The sequence below is a fragment of the Staurois parvus genome, unplaced genomic scaffold (assembly GCF_062004578.1).
Source record: "Staurois parvus isolate SC_StPar_1 unplaced genomic scaffold, SC_StPar_1.0 ptg000202l, whole genome shotgun sequence".
Taxonomy (NCBI): Eukaryota; Metazoa; Chordata; class Amphibia; order Anura; family Ranidae; genus Staurois; species Staurois parvus.
In genome coordinates, this window is record NW_028317998.1 from 8,096,393 (window position 1) to 8,121,404 (window position 25,012).

At 38.8% G+C, this 25,012-nt stretch overlaps 1 protein-coding gene across 5 annotated transcripts in view; it reads left to right on the forward strand.

The window, feature by feature from the left end:
- The window catches only part of TENM1 (teneurin transmembrane protein 1), a 947,931-nt gene that overhangs the window by 393,376 nt on the left and 529,543 nt on the right, over positions 1-25,012 (forward strand). For all 5 annotated transcript variants that reach the window (XM_089678299.1, XM_089678298.1, XM_089678300.1 and 2 more), the window contains one exon: positions 19,852-20,092. In XM_089678299.1, coding sequence (XP_089534425.1) covers positions 19,852-20,092 — 241 coding nt within the window. The remainder of the gene's footprint in view (positions 1-19,851; positions 20,093-25,012) is intronic.

A 25,012-nucleotide genomic window follows, 5' to 3' on the forward strand; every position in this document is an offset into this window, starting at 1 on the left:
TTGTTGCTGTATGAAGATCAATACTGATCACTGCAAAATACATCAAATAAACTACATCAATGCATTCTTAGAGACATGGGTTGTAAAAGCAGATCAGGCTAATGTAAGGAATGTTTTTACACATAGGGGGTATTTACGAAAACTGGAGAGGGAAAACCTTGGCTTAGTATTAGAAGATCCCAGAATTTTACACTTCTTAATTAGTGATTGAATACTACTAAACCCTTATTCAATCAGCACAACACACCCTAAAATAATATTCATATATTATATACATATACATTTTTGTCAACACATTTTAATGAACAATTAATTAAAGAGCAAACAGGTGGCAGGAAGTTCTGGAAAAACTGATAAAAGGAAATTACGCATATTACTGGTTTATTTTACAGGACACAATTGTTTGTCTTTTCCTATTCCATTTATCACATTGTGCTGTGTCAGAATACCCATTTGTAGCAGAGTACCCATTTACTCACCATGCTCAGATGCAGGTACATGCCCTTTAACTCCTTTTTCCACAACTCCCTGGATTGCTGGACACACCCAGAGATAAGTTTCTCTACATCCCTCTTTCAGTAGTTCAGAGAGACCATAATTGTCAAGTAAGTAGCTTGTATGTGGTCCTCTTTGCATATACACTAGTTCCCTAACCAACATGCCTCTCACTCAGCAGCTTATCAGAAGTCTCAGACTGAAGCCCCATACCAGTCCCACTGGTTTCACAATGCAGACACTTTACAGTTATATTTCCCAAACCATGGGCCTAGATAGGAGTACTTGATATTTCACTTCCGAGGCCTCCTTTATTACTTTGGTTACAAGATCAATTTCCAAGCAGTCATGTCCACACCCATGTCCCATGCAACACAAGTGTCCAGACGTGCAAACTGTGGTTTCCTATGGTAAAGGTTGTACATAGGTATAATGCCAGTTCTGCTTCCACCCACCCAGAGGTTAGGTTTCTTTTTTTTTCAAACTCATTTATTAAAAAGTTTTTCACAAGTTACAAGAATGCTGGTATAGGAATCCATACAAACAGTACAGTTGTATTTCAAAGACTTGGAAGATAACAGCTCCTATAAAAGGTAATTGTTCAAACCTAACTTAGTAATTCACAGTAATTAATTTGGATTTTGGTCCAAAAACAAGTGTTAAGGGTGTTGTGGTGCTCCTATTCACTCTACCATCATTGCTGCTCTTCTACTTGCAGGGCCACAAGCCCCACCACATGCACCCCTCTGAGGAGGTATGCACACTACAACTCCACATCTTTGCTTCGCCAGAGTACACAGTGCCCCAACTCACCCTTACCACATTAAGATTGAACTTCCACACCAGTGAGTGGGACAATCTCAGAATAAGCAGTATCCCCCTCTTACAAGCTGGGCAAGTTAACTACAGCAAGATGAGAGGTCCTCCACTCTCAGAACTGGTACTCAAGCAGCTGGGCCAGAGCCTAATAGCACGCAACTTCTCCACAAATCCAGCTACTATGGGGATGTTCTCCTCAATTTTACCAGAATACCGCAGTTCTAATGAGGTGGTACTTCATTCTGGTTTTTGGATTGTTACTGTTCACATGTGTTACCAGAGCTACCCTAGACTGCACTGTGAAGGATGCTATTTATGAGGATAATTGCAAGTAGCTGTCTTCTGGACCCTTTTACAGAAGTAGTGATTTTCAGTTTCTGTTCTAGAGTTATATAGAGATTATGCTATCCAGCCACATGCTGAAGAATCCTTGTTTGTGCGGCTTTCATTGATCTGTAGTGTATGCATGTTTTTTTTTTGCCATCTCGAACATGCTTTGAATTAGTGCTTCTAACTTTGCACCTGTTTATTAAATGCAATTTATAGTTGGTTTCTGTCTGACCATTCTGGTAAAGTGCTAACAGTATAGCTTTCACAGAGTAAGAGCAAAAGAAAAAAAAAAACGTTAGGCCCAAACCCGCTCTGCTAAGGCATGTTAAAGAAGAATACTGTCCACACACAAGTCCTACTTATACATTCTTTTAAATATGCCTGACAGAGGAATGGGACAGGAGATGTTAAGGTTTATGTTACAGTATATGATCATTTTCTGTACAAGCAATACTTACTCTTTTATATACTTTTATTTTATTGATGTTTATAGCATTGATAGGCAATGTGACTCGCCACATATAATTATTGCTTAATTGGTAATAATTACATTAATAAGCTAGAGGTTCTTTATTAAATATTTGTCCTGATTAGTTATTATAAACTGGTAATGCTTCAGGTATTTAATTACAGGTCTCGATATAAAACTAATCATGCAGACAACCTTACAAACCTGGCCTACCAACAGGGTAAAAATCATTAAACAATCATTACTATCAGCTGACATTGGCCTGTAATTTTTGCAGTTGATGGGGGAGTTGATGCTTGATGAACAATCCAATTAAAACTGGCAACAAAAGACCCAAAATGTCAGCCAAATTGCTTTTTAATAGTCAAGGCAGCCGTCACAAAACATAAACACAGAACTCCCAACAGAAACATAAAGCTTCTGAAACAATCATAGGAAATGAATAATTTCAGGCAGCCTGAGAATTCCTGTAACACAGGGGCACTCATTAAAATATTGTGAATGGCAAATCCACACTGTTTCTTAGTAATGTAGTTCAGACGGAGCAAATGAACAAAGAAAAAAATATGATTACTCTGTACCTGGCTGCTTATGTACTCTGGACTGAATTATATTTGCTATTTATTAAGCAAATTATATTTGAATAATTGAATAAACAGTAAAGAGAAAGGATTTATTGGTTAATTAGCATAAACTACATTAATGCTGAAACACAACAAATCATGTGCAATGGTTACAGATGTTGCACACAGAGAAAGTGAATACATCCCAAGCAAACCTATTAGTATTTTTACCTGTTCTGAACAGAAATTATTTAAATTCTAAAAACTAATTATTTTTGTATATTTTCTGTTACAATAGAGTGTAAATAGAGTAAGTCTGATTATTTTTGCCTTGAGCAGCAATGTACTATAATTACAGTTATAGATGCCATACACTGCTTTGCCAAATTAATTTTTCCTCGTTAGAAGTGATTAACCCTTGGGAGTTTTGGAGACATTTTGGACATTGGGTAGCAATTATATATATATATATATATATATATATATATATATATATATATATTTATTTATTTATTATTATTATTATTTTTTTTTTATTTGTCATATTTTTTTCACAGAATTGGAGTTACAGTTAAAATATTTTTCATGGCTGTTTTTATATAAGCAGTCTGTGTATTGGCTGGCTGTTTCAAATTCTCCAAACTTCATGTACACATTTTTTTTTCATTATGGCTGAAGCAGTGCAAAATGCAGTCCCTTACCACTAATATGATGTTAACAGGTTAGACTTAAAGTGATATCATCATGACAGATTGCCAGACAGCTGTAAAGATTTAGCAGGTTACCAAACTCACCATCATATGTAAAACATATTTTGGTTTATGATAGAGGTTTTAGCTGTAGTAATCCCAAAAATTGATTGCAAACTTTTTTGCAGCCTTTATTATACTTTTTTAAATTGGAATAATACCCGGTAATCAATATCTTGTTTAGGCACTGTCACCCAGTTGTTCTCCTGTGTTGTCACCCAGTCATATGCCTTTGGTGGAAGCTATAAGCATGTTTTGAACATACGGTTGAAATTACTTGGCAGAAAGTTTAAATTCTACACAAATTCTAATTACTTTTCTGGTGTTTGTCTGCCTTCTGCCATTTTCCCTGACTCCTCTCTATTTGTGGACTTAGCAGTTATCGGGAAATTCTGTACTTCAATATAGTTACCTGTTCAGTTTTTATTAATAGGGCTAAGAACTGCATGCTCAAGTGAAATGGTAACTTCCTTGCAGAAAACCCTGAGAAACATTAAGCACTCCTTATACTCCAAGCTTTGTGGAGGACAATGACTAACACTGGTGACAAATTGCAACACAATGAGCCAATTTCATAGTTTGTGACAACCAAATTATGACATATATTTAGGCAGCAAACCAAATAAATTTGTTTTGGCAAAGAGCATAGTTATAGTCCACAGACCTTTGCGTGTCCTGGGCCTCTTGGGTTAGCTTATTCTTGATCTGGCCATGGATTACCTAAACATTCCAGCTGTACTGATGTTACATCTCATGACACTGCAAGAGCCCAAAAGAAACTTTGCATGGCTATGCCATTGGAGGCTCATTATATTAATTACTTCTGCATTGAAATCCTGGAGAAGGAGAGACATTAAATGTGGTGATGATTCTCCATACATTATTTCTATGACAACTTCCAGTAAGACCATTGTAATCTTAATGAAAATTAAAAAAGCAAGTCCATTATTTTGATTAACAGTGACAACTACAGAGAAAGGCCTGTTTCAAGATAGCCTGTGATGTAGTATAGAGGAGAATAAGAACTCCTTCTTGACAGATGGTCAAGACCACAAAGTCCTTTGTGCTAGTAGTTAGAAAATGTATCTTACAAGTTAAGGTCTTGGCTTCAGATGAAATTGGATGAAAAATATCTGATCAGTAAATGACCTTTGACAAGCTGCTTCATTTCTCAGCTATAAAATCAAATCACTGTATTATCTTGAATATATACGGTTTATTAAAATCTTGTTTGCTTTCTTACAATATGTTAATTTTTTGTTAAGAATGTATTTGAAACACAAATACCGTAAAGACTTAATACTGTAAGGAGAAATATATACAACATATAAAGAATTTCTCCACACCATTTAATAATTTTAGTGGTACCAGTAAATGAAAGCAGTTGTATGCTGCTTAACAAATTTCACAGGTTGTCTTTAGTGACCTTTAGAAAAATCATTCTGGTCTGTAGTGAATGCGTCAACCAGTTTAAAGTTTTAATATTCCCGCCTAAGAGATAATCGTAAAAAGTGCCTCTTTTATCAGGTGGAAATCTCTGCATGCCTCTGAATTAGTTTCACTTCATTATCTGGGACTGGAATTTTCTGACTTCAGGGCTACCCACGTACCTACTGTTTTCCAATGAAAACACCCTTAATGACCACTTAAGGGCTCTAATAGAGTTGAAGGAATTGTACAGTTGGCAAGATCATACCTAGAATTCACAGAAGTCTGATCCCTTGTAACAAAGTGAAACTAATTCAGAGAGGTTCACAGAAAAAAAAAATCAGACTAATAAAAGGAACAGCAGGCAAGGCATGCAATGTGTTTTTAAGCATGGTTTAAACTAGGTGACATGTTCACTTTGGGGAATTTACATTTTAGTGAAAAGTGAATCATATGAATTTTCGGGTTTCAATGATGAGGGGAAATCGGGAAGACTAGGAAATCTTAGTAGGATAGCTGAATTACACAAAACAGTAGCACTGAAGTTTTTCAAGACAGCTCTTTCAGGCAGCTCAAATTACCCTCCCCCCTCTGAGAGCACCTGCTCTGTGTTTGCATTAGAGAAAAGAAAGTTGGAAGGAAGTTGGTTCACTGCTGAGAAGGGGGGAGCAGAATGAGCTACTTTGGTGCTCTGAAATTTGAAGATGAATTACTCCACTGTAGCAGTGGCTACAGAGGTCAGTGAAAGCTCATTTTAAGCTTTTGTTACTGCTGGTTAAGAATGTATTTAGATATTTAAATGTCCACAGGCTGCTCATATTTTCTTGTCAGATATAAAATTAAATTGAATCCAGCTAATGTCTTTATTTTAAACAATGATTTTATTTTTGCCTTGTTTATATTTATTTACCATAAGTGCCTGGATACTGTATTTCCTAATATCAGCCTCATATTATACAATAGGATAGTCAGGTCTGTTTGTTTAATTGCAGAATGTTGTAATTATCTATTTGCAAACATGCTTACAGTAGGAGAGAGCAAAGAGATCACTTCATCCATTTGCTGATGCTCCTTCACTGTATATTTAGCAAGCTAGAACTGGACAATGACAAGTCTAGCTTAACTGTAGTATAGAAAAGTGAGGCTGTCTACCTTGTATTTAAGTTACAAAACTGATTGAAAACTAAAAATATTTTGCAGGTATGATAGTTCATATATATACCGATTAGGCAGAAGCTTCCAATGAGCAAAACATTATTGGGTTTGAAGGGGGTGGGGGTTAGAAAAATGTACCCTGGAGCTTCATCGAAAGAACTTTCTGAATTTTATCATCAAGATAACATATATATATATGTATATATATATATATATATTTATATACAGTACAGTATATCTTTTTTACTAAACTAATAGTGGTGAATGGAGATATGATTGTTGCTTTAGCAACTACTCATTGCAGGTTGTCCTTATACTGTGCACTGTTTTACTTAAAAAAAGTTTCTTTACCCTCTTCCCGACTGTCCTATAGCAGAACTACTGTGGCTGTGCAAAATCTCATATATATATATATATATATATATATATATATATATATACACACACGTGATTTTGCATTTACGTGTAGGGAGCACGTGCAGCGTCCTGCCCACACCACCATTGGCGGCTACAGCTGTCTATCATCGGGTCCCGATTTTCTGCCAGAACCCAGCGATCACTGAGGAACACTGACAGGGAAGAGGTCTGTATGTAAACCTGTCAGCACCAGCAGGCTGCTTTGTATGCACTGCATAGCAGAGCAATACAAAACAGCATGATTACAGAGTAAAACACACACAGGCCACATAGTAAAACAGCACACAGTTAACCCTTTGATCACCCCAGATTTTAACCCCTTCCTGCCCAGTGTCATTAGGATGTCAGTGGCAGTTAGTCAAATCCCCCCAGTGTCAGAATGCCTGCCACAGTCCTGCAGTCCCACTATAAGTCGCTGATCTCCGCCATTACTAGTATTAAAAAAAACCCATTCCAGTATATAAATCTCCATTTGTAGATGCTATAACTTTCATGTAAACCAATTAATTTACACATATTGGGATTTTGTTTAGCAAAGGCATGTAGCAAAATACATTTTGGCCTAAATTTATGACAAAATTAGATTTTTTAAATTTTTTTTACTGGACATGTTTAATAGCAAAAAGTCAAAAATATTGTTTGTTTTTTAAATTCTTGGTCTTTTTTTGTTTACAGCACAAAAAAAATGAAAAACACAGAGGTGATCAAAAATCCCCATTTGTGGAAAAAAAGGTTATAAATATCATTTGGGTGCAGCGTTGCATGACCGCACAATTGTCAATTAAAGTAAGGCAGCGCCGTATTGCAAAAATGGCCTGGTCAGGAAGGGGTGTAAATCCTCTGGAGGGCAAATGGTTAAAGACCCAGGGTCTTTTAGCATGTAGTTAAAACAAGACTGCAGTAGAAAATGTGTCTTTTGTTGTGGGGTTTTTTTGTGATTCCTACACGTCTCTAACAAATGGAGTAGTAAAAAGACACTGAACACAGTTTTACTAGCACTTTTTGTACTCAGACCCATAAATGTTTCAGTTATAGACTGTCTTTTTTTCTTCTTCAATAAAATGGCATGCATTATTCCTATTATTTATCCAAAAGTTGATATAGTTTCCTAGGAACCGAATGACATCTTTTCCTTCTTTCTCCATAAAACCTTTGGGTCGATTGAACCTTTTAGCGTCTTAATAATACAGTGTTGTAAAATAGATGCTTTAATTCTGTTGTTCTCATTTGCTCCAGAGAGCGGAGTAAAGTTTTTATGATTATTGTAAGCTGGCTCGGGGGGCAGTTGCTGCAGGGAAATAACGGAAGAATATCAAAAGTAAAGTAGGCCATGTTGTCAGGGAAGAGTTTGCTGTGATTTTTATTGTAGGCTAATTTTCCACATGGACTGCTAGTACTTTTTTGTACCTTTTTTGCAAGAGCTGGAATAAATAGCTCATTGAAAGATCTTAAAAAATGCAAGCCATTTGGGGATTATTGCATGCAGTTTAACATTTATTACTGTAAAGTTCTTTCAGGTAAAGGCCTAAACTAGCATTTAAGAATTGCATTTTTAAATATCATTTGAAAAGAAGGTCTTGTAAAAATTGAATATTTAAATCTATATTTAAATCTATATATATTTAGGAATACTTTATAGATAATGTGTTAAAAATGTCTATAAACTGTATAGTTATTCCCAAGGCAATTGAAGAAATGTTGGCATACACATTTTCCATTTTTTTAGTAATTGCACATTCATAATCAGCTATAAGCTACCACAAATAATCCTATAATTGTACAGAAGATGACTTTCATAAATATGCAAATATTTATTTAAGGACTGCAAGTCATATAGACTTATTTTAAAAACATTGTCAGAGATTTGGGATTTTATTGCAGAGCATTCAGACCTATGATAAAATGCCCCACATCCTTCACATTATTCCACTGTCTTGTTTATTTATGTACTTACTTTTTTGCTAGTATTTTGGGTTTCTTTATTCTGGTAGCAAAGAAAGTTCTCAGCATACAATTTTGACCCTTTCCATGTGCCTCCTAAATTACCTAAGACCTAAGAAGTGAACTGAAAGCCTCATTTACCATGTGCAAATTCTGTGGATTTGAGAATTATGATCCTGGTGAATTTTTGTGCAGATTCACCCAGAAGTTTTTTTTAAGCCATAATGAACTGCTTGACCTTCAATCTATGGTCAAGCAGGGCCAACAAAGGGGCTTTTGGATAAGCCAACCCCCCTCATTTGAAAGAGGCACAGAGCAGCCATATTGTCAGTGATTTGGAGCTGTTGGAGGGAATGCATAGAAAAAATCTGACTAAAAAAGAAAAGGGAGAGATTAGGGTCAGTTAGGAAACTGTCTTGCATTTCTGATTGCTAACCCTTTGTGCAATTAACCCTTTTTGTTCTTGCATTTAATTTGGGGGTATATTCATTTTTATTTTATGTTGACAGGACCTTTATTTTAAGTTAACATTTTTTTTCTCTTTTTTTTGCAAGTCGTTCCTTTAAAAAATTAGACATTTGTTTAGAAATCACTTTTTTTTTCTATTGTATGTTTATAGATTTTTTTTAAACTTAGGGTGCTTAAAGTGGTACAATTATTTGGTACTGTCTCTCTAATCTGTAAACTGCCTGTTGTTCAAAGCATGCCGCTGCATCATTTGAAAGTAAAAGGAAAAAAAAGTACAAGAACAGTGTGTATATAAACCATATCACATTATATGACTCACATTCACTACACCCCACCCCCATCCCTATAGGTAAAATAAAACGTAGACATACACCAGTATGGTCCATTTTCCCAGATTAAAGGTGCTACTGCTGGCTAATTTTACATTGCTGTATTCTCTGCAGTATTTTTTTTTTGCATTCTTTATTTATAGAATGTATTGTACAGTAAAGCATATTTACAGGGCACAATAAAAGGTAAAGACATCAACAGGTCAAATACACGACCAGCAATAAAGAAAGCACATCACAATGTTTGCCATAACATCAATCTGTCAAGATCATATCAAGACATTTGTGCTCATGATTACCCAGCATATGTATAATTGTGGCCTGAGTGAATATAACTTATAGAATAAAGTGGACTGTATGTACTCTTTTTGTATAAAAAAGTGGTGAAATCACACCTCCACCATTTGTCCAAAGTTGCAATGAACATGCGGTGGAGAGTGTGGGGTGTTTGATACGAACAGGATAGAATTCTAAAGCCTGAATCTTGGTATTTAATTCAAATAGACTCTTTATGAGTAAAATATATGATCCTGTCTCATTGTTCTGGGGACAGCTGGAGTTGAAGTTCAAATTCCTATTTTGAGATGAGAAGGTATAAAGACTTTTGGTGGGGCATTAAACACGTTATACATAATTGAGACCATGTGTCTAACTGGGGACTGAAGTTCATATTCTTTTTCAAATTGTGTGAGAGGTCTAGAGAATGAAGATACAGGGGGAGGGAGTGAAGGAAGTAGGATTATTGCTTGTGCCACCATGATCCAAGAAGTGAGAGGTATTTGTTTGGTGTTAACTGTCTCAGAGTAGGCCATTGATGTGCTGAGAGAAAGGATTGGGCTTGGGTCATTGCAGTAGCTCATTGAACAGCAAATCCACTACCCCAGCTGAAAGGCCAAGTTACCAATGATAGGGTAAAGGGGGGATGGGGAGACATTACCCCTGTTTAAGAATTTGCAGCATATTGCCCACATGCTACCAATTGTGGGGTGATCTTTGACCTCGGGTGGAATATTTTCCTGGCACTATGGAAGAGTGATCAGTGAGTTTTAGTATGGGCTTGTTCTACTTCTACCCATTGTTTCAGCAAGCCATGGCAGCACCAGTCAATCACCCTTGTAAGGTCACAAGCCACGTAGTATAGTGAGTCATCTAGTACTGTGATACCCCACCTGTCTTTGCGCAGTCTGAGAATGGACTATCTGTTTCAGTCTTGGTGCTTTATTAGACCACAGGAACTGGTCAAAAGCACAGAGTATCATCTTAAAGAAAATGAGGGGAATGTTTTCAAGGCACTGTTTCTACCAAACCATGAAACATATTTTTTTACACTGGGTTGCCTTTTTTAATGTGGGATAGGATTAGTGGAAAATTAGCCTTGTAGGTTTGTGTTAGGTAGTTTGAGATGTTTGTGCTTAAGTATCTGATGACCGAGTCCACCCATTTAAAAGTTGCTTTTGAGCTGATGGATGACACAATCTGGTAAAGAAATGTTCAGGGCTTCCAACTTTTGGTAGTTTAATAGTTAGATAGAGAGATGTACAGAGAGAACTCTGCCGTCAGATTTGGGAATGATATGATTGGATTGATCACTTAAAACAACAGATCTTCTGTGTATGCATCCACTTTTTGAGGTTTTGAGAGCTAGAGCTAGACACTCTATCGATATTGGGGTTCACTTTGATTCTACATAAAAATGGTTCTAGGGTGAGAATGAATATAAGAGAAGTGAAGAGGCAGCCCTGTCTTTGACTCATTTGAGATTTCAAAAAGATGGGAGAACAGTCCATTTACATTGACTTGCAACTATGGCCTTGAGTATATGGCCCTTATCCAGGACATCAGCTTGTGCCGAAGGTCAATGTATTTGAGGGTCTGGACCATAAACATCCAATCCACCTGATCAAAGGCTGTCTCTGCATCAGTAAACTGTAATAGCATTGGGAGGTGCTTCGATCTGGCTAGATGTATGATGTCCATGGTCCGGATGACATTATCACAGGTCTCCCTGCCTCTGCAGTATCTTAATTCCTGTAGTAAAACCCCAGCCTGTGTTTTTCGTCTTTAGTATATTTCGGCCTAGCTGAGTTATTTAAAATGGACCTGCTGCTAGACAATTCCACACTGCTGTGTCATCTGTGGGTACCTTATTCTTAATGGGAAATTGATAGAAAATTGCTGGTCATTTTCTATCTTCCATTCAATACTAGCTTATTACTGTTCGATGAAAAAGCATGTGTCACAACTAAAGCTACTTGAAAAAAACAATATTTGCTGCCAGTGTAGACCATTGCTGAGACTGTGTGTAAACATTGTGCTGTTCTGTAAGACCACATCCTCTCTGAGATTGTGTGTAAAAATGCTGGAAGCCACATCAGCCAGATCAGTGAGGTTCATTCTAAAGTTAATTTGCTGTTTGTTTTGATTATTTAACCACTTGTTGACCATGCTATAGCCAAATGACAGCTACAGCATGGTCGTCCAGTTCTGAGAGGGCATCATATGATGTTCTCTCAGGACCGCGCCCCCCCCCCGCAAGGCCCCAGTGGTGCGCACCCTGCGCTCTCTGTGATCGCTGTGTCATTTGGACACAGCTGATACATGACACGTTAAAGGGCCAATCACAGCGGCCTTTTACCATGTGATCAGCTGTGTCCAATCACAGTTGATCACCATGTAAACACACTTGCCACTTGCCGGTTATCGGCAGTACTTTCTTCATGCTGTCAGATATTTACACTGATAAGCAGGCCACTGATTATCAGTATCCTGATTATCAGTGCAGCCCCAAAAGTTCTCATCAGTGCCCAGCAGTGCTGCTAATCTGTGTCCAGCAGTGCTGCCAATCTGTGCCCAGCAGTGCTGCCAATCTACGCCCAGCAGTGCTGCCTAATAGTGCCCATCAGTGCAGCCTCATCAGTGCCTCCTCATCAATGCCCACCAGTGCCGTCTCATTAGTGATGCCTATCAGTGCCCATCAGTTCTACCTATCAGTGCCCATCAGTGCAGCCTCATCAAAGCACATCAGTGAAGGAGAAAAATGATCTGTTTGCAAAATTTTATCATAGAAACTAAGGAAAATGTTTGTTTGCATGACCGTACAATTGTCATCCAAAGTACGACAGCACTGATAATTAAAAATTGGCCTGAGCAGGAAGGGGGTAAAAGTGCCCAGTAGGCAAGTGGTTAAATACTTGAATGCCCTATAACAACAGATTTTCTTTAATCAACTGGTAAGCTATAGGTTATGCAGGCATACCACAGAAGGGTTATCCCAAAATGGATTGTGTAGAACAGACACTCAGCCCAGAGTCAGGCCAGCTGTCTCTATAATGGTAGCTCTAAAAAAGCCTATTTTCTGAAACTTATTTAAAGTCTTAAAGCTCGGGTCATGACCATTGATGTAATAATAATAATAATATTTATGTAAACAGGACAAGTAGAACTGATTTTAATTGATTCCATCGAGTGCTAGGTGAACTTATTCAACTGGAAAAGAGGGGCAGAGCAGCAGCCAGAGTGCATGGTGTTTTTGCAGAGCTCCTGGATAGCAGGAGACACTGAGCGACTTACAGCAGCTGTAGCAATTTGAAAACCAGCTCAGTAAGGTGCGGTGACAGCGTGGAACTGGCCGACCAACATGGGAAAACGGAAGAACGGGGAGGGAATTCTTCACTACAGCAGCCGGCAGACCAAGCCAAGATGACTCCGGCAGCATTATACATCCCAAAACTCCAGCCGTTGACCTCTTGGGGAGACACAGCATTTATTCAACATCTGCATGTCCAGCTAAATGTAATCACAATGCTGCTTAAGCCACTAACAACCCTCTGAAACAGAGGAGGAAACTAGCAGAAGAGAAGGAACAAGTAGCTGGGATGACACATAGAAAGGAGGATATCGAGGCACCTGAAGCATATGAGGAACAGTTGTGGGCTTTTCCCACTTCTGGCCAGCCAATACTAGGCACTACTTTTAAAGACATGCTCCTCTCTCTTAGGAGAGCTTTACAACATGATATGTCTGTATTTATGCGCATCACTTAAAAGGAATTAGAGGCTGTGCGGGATAGAGTGGACTACTTGGAGAATAAAATGGGGGAGTTTACTCAAGCCCATAACGAACTGGTTGACACACATTTTGACATAGAGGAGGAGCTTAAATCACTTAAAGTCAAGGTGGTGGACCAGGAGGACAGGGCATGCAGAAACAACATTAAATTCTGAGAAATTTCAGAGTCCTTTAAGGCTGCAGATCTGCATCCCTATCTACAAAAATTATCATAACATCCTTCCCTCTCTAACACTACAGTTGTGGCCAAAATTATTCAACCCCCAATGCTGTAAAGGGGTTTAGGGACTATAGTGTACATTTGGAATTGTATTCAGAATCAAATCCTACAAGGACGTTGTAACTACCCAAATGCAACTAAAATGACATCAATTGTTTATGTAATACAGTAGTAAATGGTTCTTATGTGGTTTCTTCATTGCCACAATTATTCAACCCCTTAAAGACTACCACTCTGAAGAACAGAGGTTCATACAGGTGCTTTCCATCAGGTATTGAAAACACCTGTGGATGTCACCGAGCAGCAATCAAGCATAATAAGCACCAATTAGGCAGCTTTAAAATGACTGTGATACTCAGCTCCTTCTAGACATTTACTGGTGTGGTTACAAACATGGTGAAGGCAAGAGAATGGTCCAGGAAGACAAGAGAAGAGGTGATTTCTCTTCACAGGAAGGGCAATGGCTATAAGAAGATTGCAAAGATGTTAAACATACCAAGAGACACCTTAGGAAGCATCATTCGCAAATTCAAGGCAAAGGGCACTGTTGAAACGCTACCTGGTCGTGGCAGAAAGAAGATGCTGACTTCGACTGCTGTGCGCTACCTGAAGCGTAGAGTGGAGAGAAGTCCCCGTGTGACTGCTGAGGAACTGAGAAAAGATTTGTCAGATGTGGGTACAGAAGTTTCAGCCCAGACAATAAGACGCACACTGCGTAATGAAGGCCTCCGTGCCAGAACTCCCAGGCGTACCCCCTTGCTGTCTCCAAAGAATAAGAAGAGTCGACTGCAGTATGCCAAAAGCCATGTGGACAAACCACAAAAGTTGTGGGATAGTGTTCTGTGGACTGATGAAACAAAATTAGAACTGTTTGGGCCCATGGATCAACGCTATGTTTGGAGGAGGAAGAACAAGGCCTATGATGAAAAGAACACCTTGCCTACTGTGAAGCATGGTGGAGGGTCAATCATGCTTTGGGGCTGTTTTGCTTCTGCAGGTACAGGGAAGCTTCAGCGTGTGCAAGGTACCATGAATTCTCTTCAGTACCAGGAGATATTGGATGGAAACGTGATGCAGTCCGTCACACACCTGAGGCTTGGGAGACGTTGGACCTTTCAACAGGACAATGATCCCAAGCATACCTCCAAGTCCACTAGAGCATGGTTGCAGAGGAAAGGCTGGAACATTTTGGAGTGGCCATCGCAGTCACCAGACTTAAATCCGATTGAGAACCTCTGGTGGGACTTAAAGAAAGCAGTTGCAGTGCGCAAGCCTAAGAATGTGACTGAACTGGAGGCCTTTGCCCATGAAGAATGGGCGAAGATACCCGTAGATCGCTGCAAGACACTTGTGTCAAGCTATGCTTCACGTTTAAAAGCTGTTATAACTGTAAAAGGATGCTGTACTAAGTACTAAGATTGAATGTCACTTGGGGGTTGAATAAAACTGATAATGCTGTGAGCACAGAAAAGACATTTGTGGTTATTTCATTATAACTGTTATGTTATATTTGTCTGACCTACAAGTGCCTCTTTAATGTAAATGTAAGCAAGATGACTGAATGATCAAAAGCAATGTCAAACTGGCCAAAACACTCAATTTCAGTGGGGGTTGAATAATTTTGGCCACAACTGTAAATTATGTCATCATTGATTGGGTCCATAGGCTCCCCAAACCAGCCCATCTTCTGGCTATAGTCCCTAGAGATGTGATAGCAAGGATCCACTTCTATCAAATAAAATATCAACTAATGTGCTTTTCAGGACAACACCCTACTCTGTCTGATCCCTATTCGGGGATTTCCCTATATGCTGACCTATCTCAGGCACCAATGATGATGTGGAACACTTTTATTACAACTACAAAATTCTGCACAACCATAAAATCCTTTACAAGTGCGGGTTCCCTGCTAAACTACTCCTGGAGAGAAATAATGAGTCCTTCACAGTGACTTCTCTTGAAAAAGGTCTGGATCTTCTATGGAACTGGGGCCTCCTCCTTGAAGAACCAGAAAATATTACAGATAGGTCCCCTCCAGCCAGGATTCCTCCATAACGATTCAACAATCCAGGCGGACGTCACCTTGATTATTGCTCAAATGCACCCCCTACATCAAGACACCTTAGAGGCACTTCTTTATGATACAAATGTGCCTTAACCTTTCAGTAATGATTCCAGCCACATAGTGTTTCCTGCTGTTCAGCTGACTAAACAGTTTATACCTTCCAAGTTTATGTACAGGATGTTCCTGTACCCTTAACTCCTATGGCATCCTTTCCACTTAAGTTGCAGATTCCTGTTTCTCTGTTCTTAGTTTTATCTTCTCTGTATGGATAATCTTTAAACCTCCAAAAAAATTCTTCTTATACATCACTTTTCTTAATATGGAGGTCTCCAGAATGCTTTGGTTCAGATAATAGATGGTAGTACAGCATAATTTCTAAATCTCATGTCACTTATTCAACTGGATAAGGGTAGATAAAATATGAATAAACGCATGTACAAGCACCTCCGTGTCATAATCACCAAGTATGCTTTTAGTGAAAGATACAGATTAAATAATAATAATTTTATATATATATATATACCATATTTTCCGGCGTATAAGACAAATTTTTTTACTTAAAAACATACCCCAACAATTGACCCCCAATTGTTGGGGTATGTTTTTAAGTAAAAAAAGTCGTCTTATACGTATATGCCGGGTATAGAACCGCTGGATGTGAGGTAATACTGTACGGTAGCTTCAGCTACATACAGTGTACCGCACTGAGCCAATCACGGCGAGTGATGTATTCTATTAATGAAGACAGAGCCTGCTTGGATTGGCTGAAGTTGTGACATCATCAGCCGGCCTCTCTGATGCAGCCAATCCGAGCAGGCTCTGTATTCATTAATAGAATACATCACTTGCCGTGATTGGCTCATATGACGTCCTCCCATTCTCCGCGCATGCGCGGCGATGCGCTGTGTCCCTCGGACACAGCGGATCACCGATCACGGAAAGAGCCGAAGATGTCGGCTCTGTCATGTGATCAGCTGTGTCCAATCACAGCTGATCACATGTAAACAGGGAAATTCCGGTTATCGGCATTTCTCTCCTCTCGAGCTGTCATGCTGACAGAGGAGAGGAGAGCCGGTAATCGGCTTTCCGCGGAGGGGACATGTACACTGATCATCAGGGCACTGATGATCAGTGTGCCCTGATGATCAGTGTAGCCCCAGCAGTGCCAGCTGTCAGTGTCCATCAGTGCCAGCTGTCAGTGTCCATCAGTGCCACATAAATGCCACACATCAATGCCTACCAGTGCACATCAATGCCACATATCAGTGCCCATCTGAGCTGCCTTTCAGTGTCACCCATCAGTGCCAGTCAGTGCCACCTATCAGTGCTACCAATCAGTGCCACCTATTAGTGCCAGCCAGTGCCGCCTATCAGTGCCATATATCAGTGCTGCCTTTCAGTGCCCATCAGTGATGCCTGCCAATGCCCATCAGTGCCACCTATCAGTGCTGCCAATCAGTGACACCTATCAGTGCCAGTCAGTGCCGCCTATCAGTGCGCATCAGTGCTGCCTATCAGTGTCACCTATCAGTGCCAGTCAGTGCCACCTATCAGTGCCAGTCAGTGCCACCTACACAGTGCCAGTCAGTGCCGCCTATCAGTGCCATGTATCAGTGCTATGCATCAGTGCTGCCTTTCAGTGCCCATCAGTGATGCCTGTCAATGCCCATCAGTGCCACCTACCAGTGCCTCCTCATCAGTGCCCATCAGTGCCACCTATTTCATATGGGCACAGTGTTGCATGACCGCGCAATTGTCATTCAAAGTGTGACAGTGCTGAAAGCTGAAAATTGGCCTCGGGGGGAAGTGGGTATAAGTGCCCTGTAGGCTAGGGGTTAAATGGTGTTCCCTCAGAAGGGGGGTAGTCTTATACGAAGAGTATAGCCCAAAACCTATGTTTTAACTGGAAAATTAGGAGGTCGTCTTATACACCCTTATACGCCGGAAAATAAGGTGTGTGTGTATATATATATATATATATATATATATATATATATATATATATATAAAAGTATGCATGGGCTTATTTGTAAGTCAAGTTGTTCTGTCAAGACTGCTTGCCTCATATGTCATGTGCCATACGATATTAATGTCAGCACATTGGCATCTGCAAGTTCTACTTCCAGTGTTGTTTTTCATTGTAGTAGATCACACATTTATATAAACTGTCCCATAGCTAGGCTCAAGGCAGCACCGGGTAACCAGATATTGACTGATTACAGCACCTTTCTGTTTGATTGTTAACTGTGCTGCCCCACTGTTCTACAGCCTTAAGTTTGCTTCCATCCTGGATATGACTGCACTGAATTAGAATTTTCTACCCATCCAATTGTTTCCTCTGGGCACTCCTCCCACTATCCTTCTCCTCCACTGTCCTAAAAACATACTTCATAGTTAATTGGCTTATACCTTAATTGGTCCCTTTGTGAGCATGTGTGCCAGTGATGCTAACAAAATGTAAGCTCTATTGGAGAGCAAGAAACAGCTCTGTGTTTCTGATGATAAGCATATTATTTGCCGTAGTTTAGAATTAGATCACTGGCATTAAAATAAAAAATAATAATATTCTAGCAGTCCTAGTAATGATCTGATCAGTCCCACTCAAATGATGGTCAGAATTATTTTCAGCCAACACATAATGATTAGGGGCCAGTTTGTTCTACAACAACCAAATTGGGCATCCAAAAGACTGTGTGTGTAGGCAGCGTATGAACCAGAGATAATCAGTTGCTGGCTTACTTGGAATATCAACAGATCTAGCCTGCTGCTTCCATATCAAAATAGAAAAAATATGCTAGGGGCCTTGGATTGTGCTCACAATTGATTCATTAGAGAGTTTGTTTACATGTGCTATGATTAGTTTTGGCACATTGGTTGCAAGTGTTTTTGCTTTGAACGGAAGGTATGTTCTAGAGAAACCTACTGTATTATCGGCAAATACACAGTATTCAAATATACATTTGGGAATTTGATTAGCATCCTCTGCTTAACAACTGTTGAGATTGGCTCAGTTAGCCTCTAAGTCAGACTTGACTTGCAGAACAGAATTGAAAGATAGGAGCAATACTATAACTGTGCGGTACTAATAGGGAACCATTGTTTACATACACTTAACAGTGTATTAACTCTTCCCTACTCTATCTAAGCTAAAAAAAGAAGATATATGTTTAAGTGTATTAAGCAGATCACATTAATTTAGGTATGTACAGTATGTATGTATGTATGTATATGACTAATTATTTATCATAATTATACTATAGTTTGCCATTAAAAGTGACAGAAACTGATAGTATTTTAATAGAATACAATGCAGAATCAGAAAGAAAGAGGCAGCACCCTCTAAGTACAGTGTGAAAGCTTGTTAATGAATAAAAAGTGTAGTAATACAGGCCACTCACAAAGCATAAGTAGGTTTGTGCTTATAAATTAATAAGCATCCGCTGTAGTGAAGGAGTGTGAAGCCTCTGGATGGATGGTGGTCATCAGCATTTGGTGGTGGTGCTGGAGGCTTCCAGCAAATCCTTCTATTTCCGGGATTCTCTCAGTTGAGACATCACTTTCGGTCACATGATGGCAGGGCTCCCTCATCAGGCTGATGCAGAATCAGATAATACAAAATGTTCTGCAACTAGATAACATTTTTAAAATATTCTGCATGAAGTATGGTTTTGCCCTTGAGTGCCTGCACTACTTCATTCTGTCCTCAGTTGGGTAGTCCGAGGATTATTGTGAATTTGCCTACTTCACACCTTACCAGAGACAGTCTCTCATTCTGAAACTCTGTTTGACTAATCCATCTGTGTTTATCCCCTTATTACGATTTTCCTCTTATTGCTTCCTAATTACCTTCCCTAAGTCTGTTTTCTTCCCTAGTCTCTTTTCTCTTCTGCCTCTTCTTGTCTTAAGCACCTCTTAAGAATATACTGTCACTAATTTTGTAATCAGTATGTTTAGTTTCTGATTTGGTTCCAACTTGTAGTTTCCTCACTTACCATTTCATTTTCAGCAATAGTCCTGTCCATATGGGTACTTAATTTTCAATTATGTTGGCCTAATTAGACTTTTTCATGAAATCCATGCCTCATCTAATTTGTACATTTGAATTGTATTTTGTGTATACTATAATCATTTATTGTCTCCCCTGTTCTTTACACTGAAAATTCAATAAACATCTTGAAATCAAAATATAGTAAAGACGTTTGGTCCCAAAGAGGCATGAATTGTGTGAATTAATTTTCAATCTTGACTGAACTCTGACTTCATCTGTCTTTATATTTGTAATACGTTTTCAGATATAGTTAATAATTTGTCTCTGTTATATGCTTTATGTTTTAGAGATTCCCGGAAGCCCAAGGAACCAGTTTACATTCAGGCCCCTACCTCCTCCACCGCCACCACCACATGCTTGCACCTGCAGCCGGCAGACTTCACAGACACTGGATACTCTCCAGAGGAGCTCTATGACATCTCGCAGTCAGCCAAGTCCAGCTGTTTCCAACCCACCCACGAGTACTCAAGATTCTGTACACCTGCATAACAGCTGGGTCTTAAACAGCAACATACCACTGGAGACCAGGTAAGATCCAAGAATGTACAAAACTTCTCTTCAAACTCAGGAAAGATCTATATCTGCAGTATCAAAAAAAGCAGTGCTTTCTGTTCAACTTCACACAATGTTAAAGCTGCATTTGATGTTCCTTAGAGGAAGTCACTTTGCTTTGAAAATAAGCGCATGGCAGTCTAATCATTATATCTACAGAGTTCCTACTGTTTTCGTGCTTTTACAGATAATTTAGTGTTAAAGCATCTATTATACAGATCACGCAAGTTGTAGTTTGCTAGATAATTACTTGATCTGCATCAGTTTGACGTTGTAAAGTCACTGGGAAATTGGAGCACAACGTGTTCGGCACCAAATGCTGACAGATGCTTAATGTAATGCTTATAATTAATGAGGTATGTCTGTGTGTGGGGTGTATGGGTACAATTTTAGTGTTAATTTTTAAACCTATTTTTAGGTGTTCTCAATATTGAGTAAGCACTTAATTGTAACTCCCCATCAGGGTGTTTAGCTTTTGTTGAAAATGACCTATACTGCAACCTTTCATCTTTCATTAAAGAACAGTTGTTCATTTTGTACTGCAATGCATGAGCAGAAGAGACATAATTTCAGTAATTACAAAGTCAACTCAGTTTTATATAGAACCTTCATTTAAAGACTTTCAGTGTGTCTATGCACAGTCAGTAGTTAGTTGGATTGAAAAAGGGCCATAAAATTTAACCAATAAAAAAAATAAATAAATAAAAATGGAAAACCTGCACATAGAGAACCCTAAACTCACAGATGTTTCAGAGAAAAACAAAAATCTCTTATAAAGCATAGTTCAGTTTTCTCCAACGGGATCTTCCCTGATCACATATGGCTGTCGGATATTTCCTGGATTAACAATCTATGGTGTTATTACTGGCAAGTGCTAGCTCTCAATGAAGTCTATATTGTCACATGTTTACAGCTCTTACTGTAAAGAAACTTTTCCATATCTGGAGTAGTAGTCAACAGCTTATAATGATATATGTACAAATACATAATTTATAACTGGAGGCAGTGTAAAAGGATTTCTTTTTACCTTTTCCCCTCATTTATAGACTTTGCAGCAACCCAGAAGTGCACATGCACTCCCTTGCCAAAGCTAAAGTTTAATTTTGTCTTCAAGGCCCTCCTTTCACTCACCATGCTAGTGATAATTTTAAATAATACCTTTCTTTATCATTTCATTATCATTGGGGATTTGTTTTTCTTTATGCAATGCAGGTAGATCATGCCTTGTGGGAAGAGCTGATAGGTTACTGTACATAGCTTTCAGTAAACATCACAGCACCCTACATCAGTTCTCCTTTCAGGAGCCCTCAGCCCTGATGTAAACAGTGGGCTGACTCTTGGGAGGATCTATGCAACTTATAAAATTCCTTGAAGAGTGGATATCTATGAAAGAGAGGTCATTCTTAAACAGGTTGCATTTGCATGCAGACTAGCCTAGATCACAATTATTATTATTATTATTATACAGGATTTATATAGCGCCAACAGTTTGTTCAGCACTTTACATTATAGTGGGAGACAATACAGTAACAATACAGATCAATACAAGAGGGATAGGAGGGCCCTGCTCCTTGGAGCTTACAATCTAGGAGGGAGGGGTGAATGGTACAGTAGGTAATAACTGTGGGGGATGGAGTGGTTGGAAGAGTAGAGGAATGTGATGCTGAGCCTCCTTGCTTGAAAGAACTCAAATCTAGTGAATGAAAAGGGTGGGGCAGGGACAGTCATACTGGTAAAGGACAGATGATTCTGGACACCCTCCAGCCTGGAAATGGGGTAGGCTGTATCTGACTTGCTACCGTTTCCAATACATCTTGTGAAAATCTCACAATGTGCAGTGAAATTAGAGTAAGAAACAAAATAATTGTCCAAGCTTGTCAAACCCAAAGCAAGACTGCTAGCAACAGTTAATAATATACTGTATGTAAATTCCTTTTGAACAAAAGTAAAATGAAATTGCTCTGCAACTTCATTTCATCATATCAGTGTAAACATTATCAGTAAAGGAGATGGACCTGTGCAACTGTGCAAAACTGACAGTCAGGCTGGATTTAAGTTAATCCACCATTGTGGCAGCACCCAGATATTGCAGAGTTCCCCTTTAAACTCTAACACTTCTTGCAGCCTCTGTTTGCAAAAGCAAGGTCACCAGCTCATTTCCCCCCTCCCTTATTTCCTGTGGAGTAATGTGTTACAGATTGTAGCTGGTATCCTTATCTGTAGCTGGAATTCAAGGCTATATACTGCACAGTTTAGAAAGCCTTTTGAATGTACAGAAAGTGAAAGAGGAAAATTATGCAGTGTGACGTAATTGTTAATATGTATACTCTGTGAGATGTTTTTGAAGCCACTTAGCTTTGCAGACATGAGTCTGGCTAAGTCTCAACCAGCGCTGGTTAAATAAAAGGTTTGTTTTCCTCGAGTTCGTGTCCGGAGTTTACCTGGTATCCCCAAAGTTGCTACTACACCGTCTCTATTGTCTTTTCATTCTTTTCGTGATTTTTAACTAGGACTATCAGTATCTAGTAAATGCTGAGGAATGAGCAGCCTGGCTAAACATGTGCCATAGCTCCTCATAATCTCAGATTTGATGTAATGACAGCAATGCTGACAAAAAGAACTTTGGCCTGGGGAGAAGCCAGGTCGAGACTACAGGAAGAATAGCACTTGCCAATTAAATTTAAGAGTGTGCTCACTGCTTACAGGAATTTTAAATTCTGTAAACTTAAATTATCACATTTGGCTCAGATTTGCAGTCCTTATCTATGTAGATGATGCTCACGAAAATTTCATGTCCCTGCTTCCAAGGATGGTGGCCATATGCAATTTTACTAGGTCAGGTCTGCAAGCAAATATAAGGTCTCTTAATTAAAATTCAGGTAGCAATTTCTTTCTCATGGTGGGATCAGTAGAGTTAAACAATCTACAGATGATTTCTTCCTCCCTGTCTTGTGCCTTGTATACAGAACACATACTGTATAGAAAGTGTGTTTTCAGGGTCAGAGTTAACCATATGCATTCAGTGCTTCTAAAATGTGGACCAGATCCCCAGCAGGGATCTAAACAGAAGAAGTAGTAGGGTTGAAAAGATTTTCAAGTTATTTAACTTTGTACTGTACAGGACACCTTAGGGAAGATTCACTAAAACGAGCGTGCAAAATCTGGTGCAGCCCTGCATAGAAACCAATCAGCTTTTGGGTTATTTTTCAAAGTTCAATTGAACAACCTGAAATTAGAAGCTGATTGGCTGCAACAGATTTTGCACGTTCTAGTTGTAGTAAATCAATTCCCTTGTGTTTGGCAGATAAAACATCTCAAGAAAAAAATGTAGGTAGTCATATGCAGCCCAAGCGTAATATATTTTAACCACTTCAGCCCCGGAAGGTTTCCCCCCTTCCTGACCAAGCCATTTTTTTCATACTAATAGAGCTTTCTTTTGGTGGTATTTCTTCAACACTGGGTTTTTATTTTTTGTGATATAAACAAAAAAAACAAACATTTTGAAAATAAACAATGTTTTCTACTTTCTGTTAAATAAAATATCAAATAAACTCAAATTCAGTCATAAATGTAGCCCAAAATGTATTCTGCTACATATCTTTGGTTAAAAAAATCCCAATGCATGTATATTAATTGGTTTGTGTTAAAGTTATAGCATCTACAAACTATGGTATATACAGTAGATTAGAATTTACAGAGCTTTTACTTTCTGTCTGTCTATTACATTTCTTGAGCTGCTAAAATGCCAGTGCAGTGCAAAAAAACCCCAAAAGACCCCTTTTTGGAAAGTAGGCACACAAAGGAATTAAATGAGAGGCCTGTTGAGCCCATGGAAGATTTTATTGTTTGCTACATATTTGGGGAAAATTAAATGTTTTTTATTTACAGAAACATGTCACTTAAATTATATATTGCTCAAACATGCCATGAGTATATTTGGAATAACACCACAAAACCCATTCTGCTTCTTTCTCCCGAAAATGGTTGTACCACATGTGAGAGACGTTTTGGCAGCCTAGCCACAAACAGGTCCTCAAAATCCATTGATCACCTTAGGGCTTTCAAAGGGCATTTTTTCTTATATCACTTGCTCACTACCTATCGCAGTTTCGGAAGCTAAAATGCCAGGATAGTACAAACACCCACAAATTACCCCTTTTTGGAAAGTAGACACCCCAAGGAATTTGATACAAGGTATGGTGAGTATTTTGCAGATATAATTTTTTGTCGCAAGGTTTTAAAAACAGAAACATAGAAAAATAATTTTTTGTTTTCTTTTTTCATTTCCAAAAACTCATGGAGACAAATGATATCTGCAAAATACTCATCGTACCTCTTGTCAAATTCCTCAGGGTGTCTACTGTCCAAAATGGGGAAAGAACAAAGAGAGGGCGCACAGGCCTAGTGCATTACCATAAAAAATGTTTAATAAAAAATAAAGTAGGTGTTGTACTCACAAACGACAATATAGTCAAGGCACATCATAAAAGAACAGCTGGGTCAACACCGCGCTGAGTAACAGTTCCTTTATTTTTTTAATAATTTTTTTGTTATCACTGAGAATTTAAATATCCCTTGTGATAGCAATAAGCAGTGACAGGTACTGTTTTCTGAGAAATCGGGGGTCTATTAGAGTCTAGATCTCTCTTCTGCCCTTTTAGCATCATCGCATAGTGATCCCATGAACACCATGTCCCAATTACCGGGATCCACATTACGGTTGCGCAGGGGTCCCCTGTGTTAGCCCAGCCAGAGCAATGTACCAGTAGATCGCTCTGCCTGTACATGCTGCCCGCCCACAAGTCAGCAAGTGATTAAGCATCCTTTGCAATAACTGGGCAAAGAAATGTAAAACATCTGTGTATGCTTCACTATTGAGAATACTTTACTAGTACA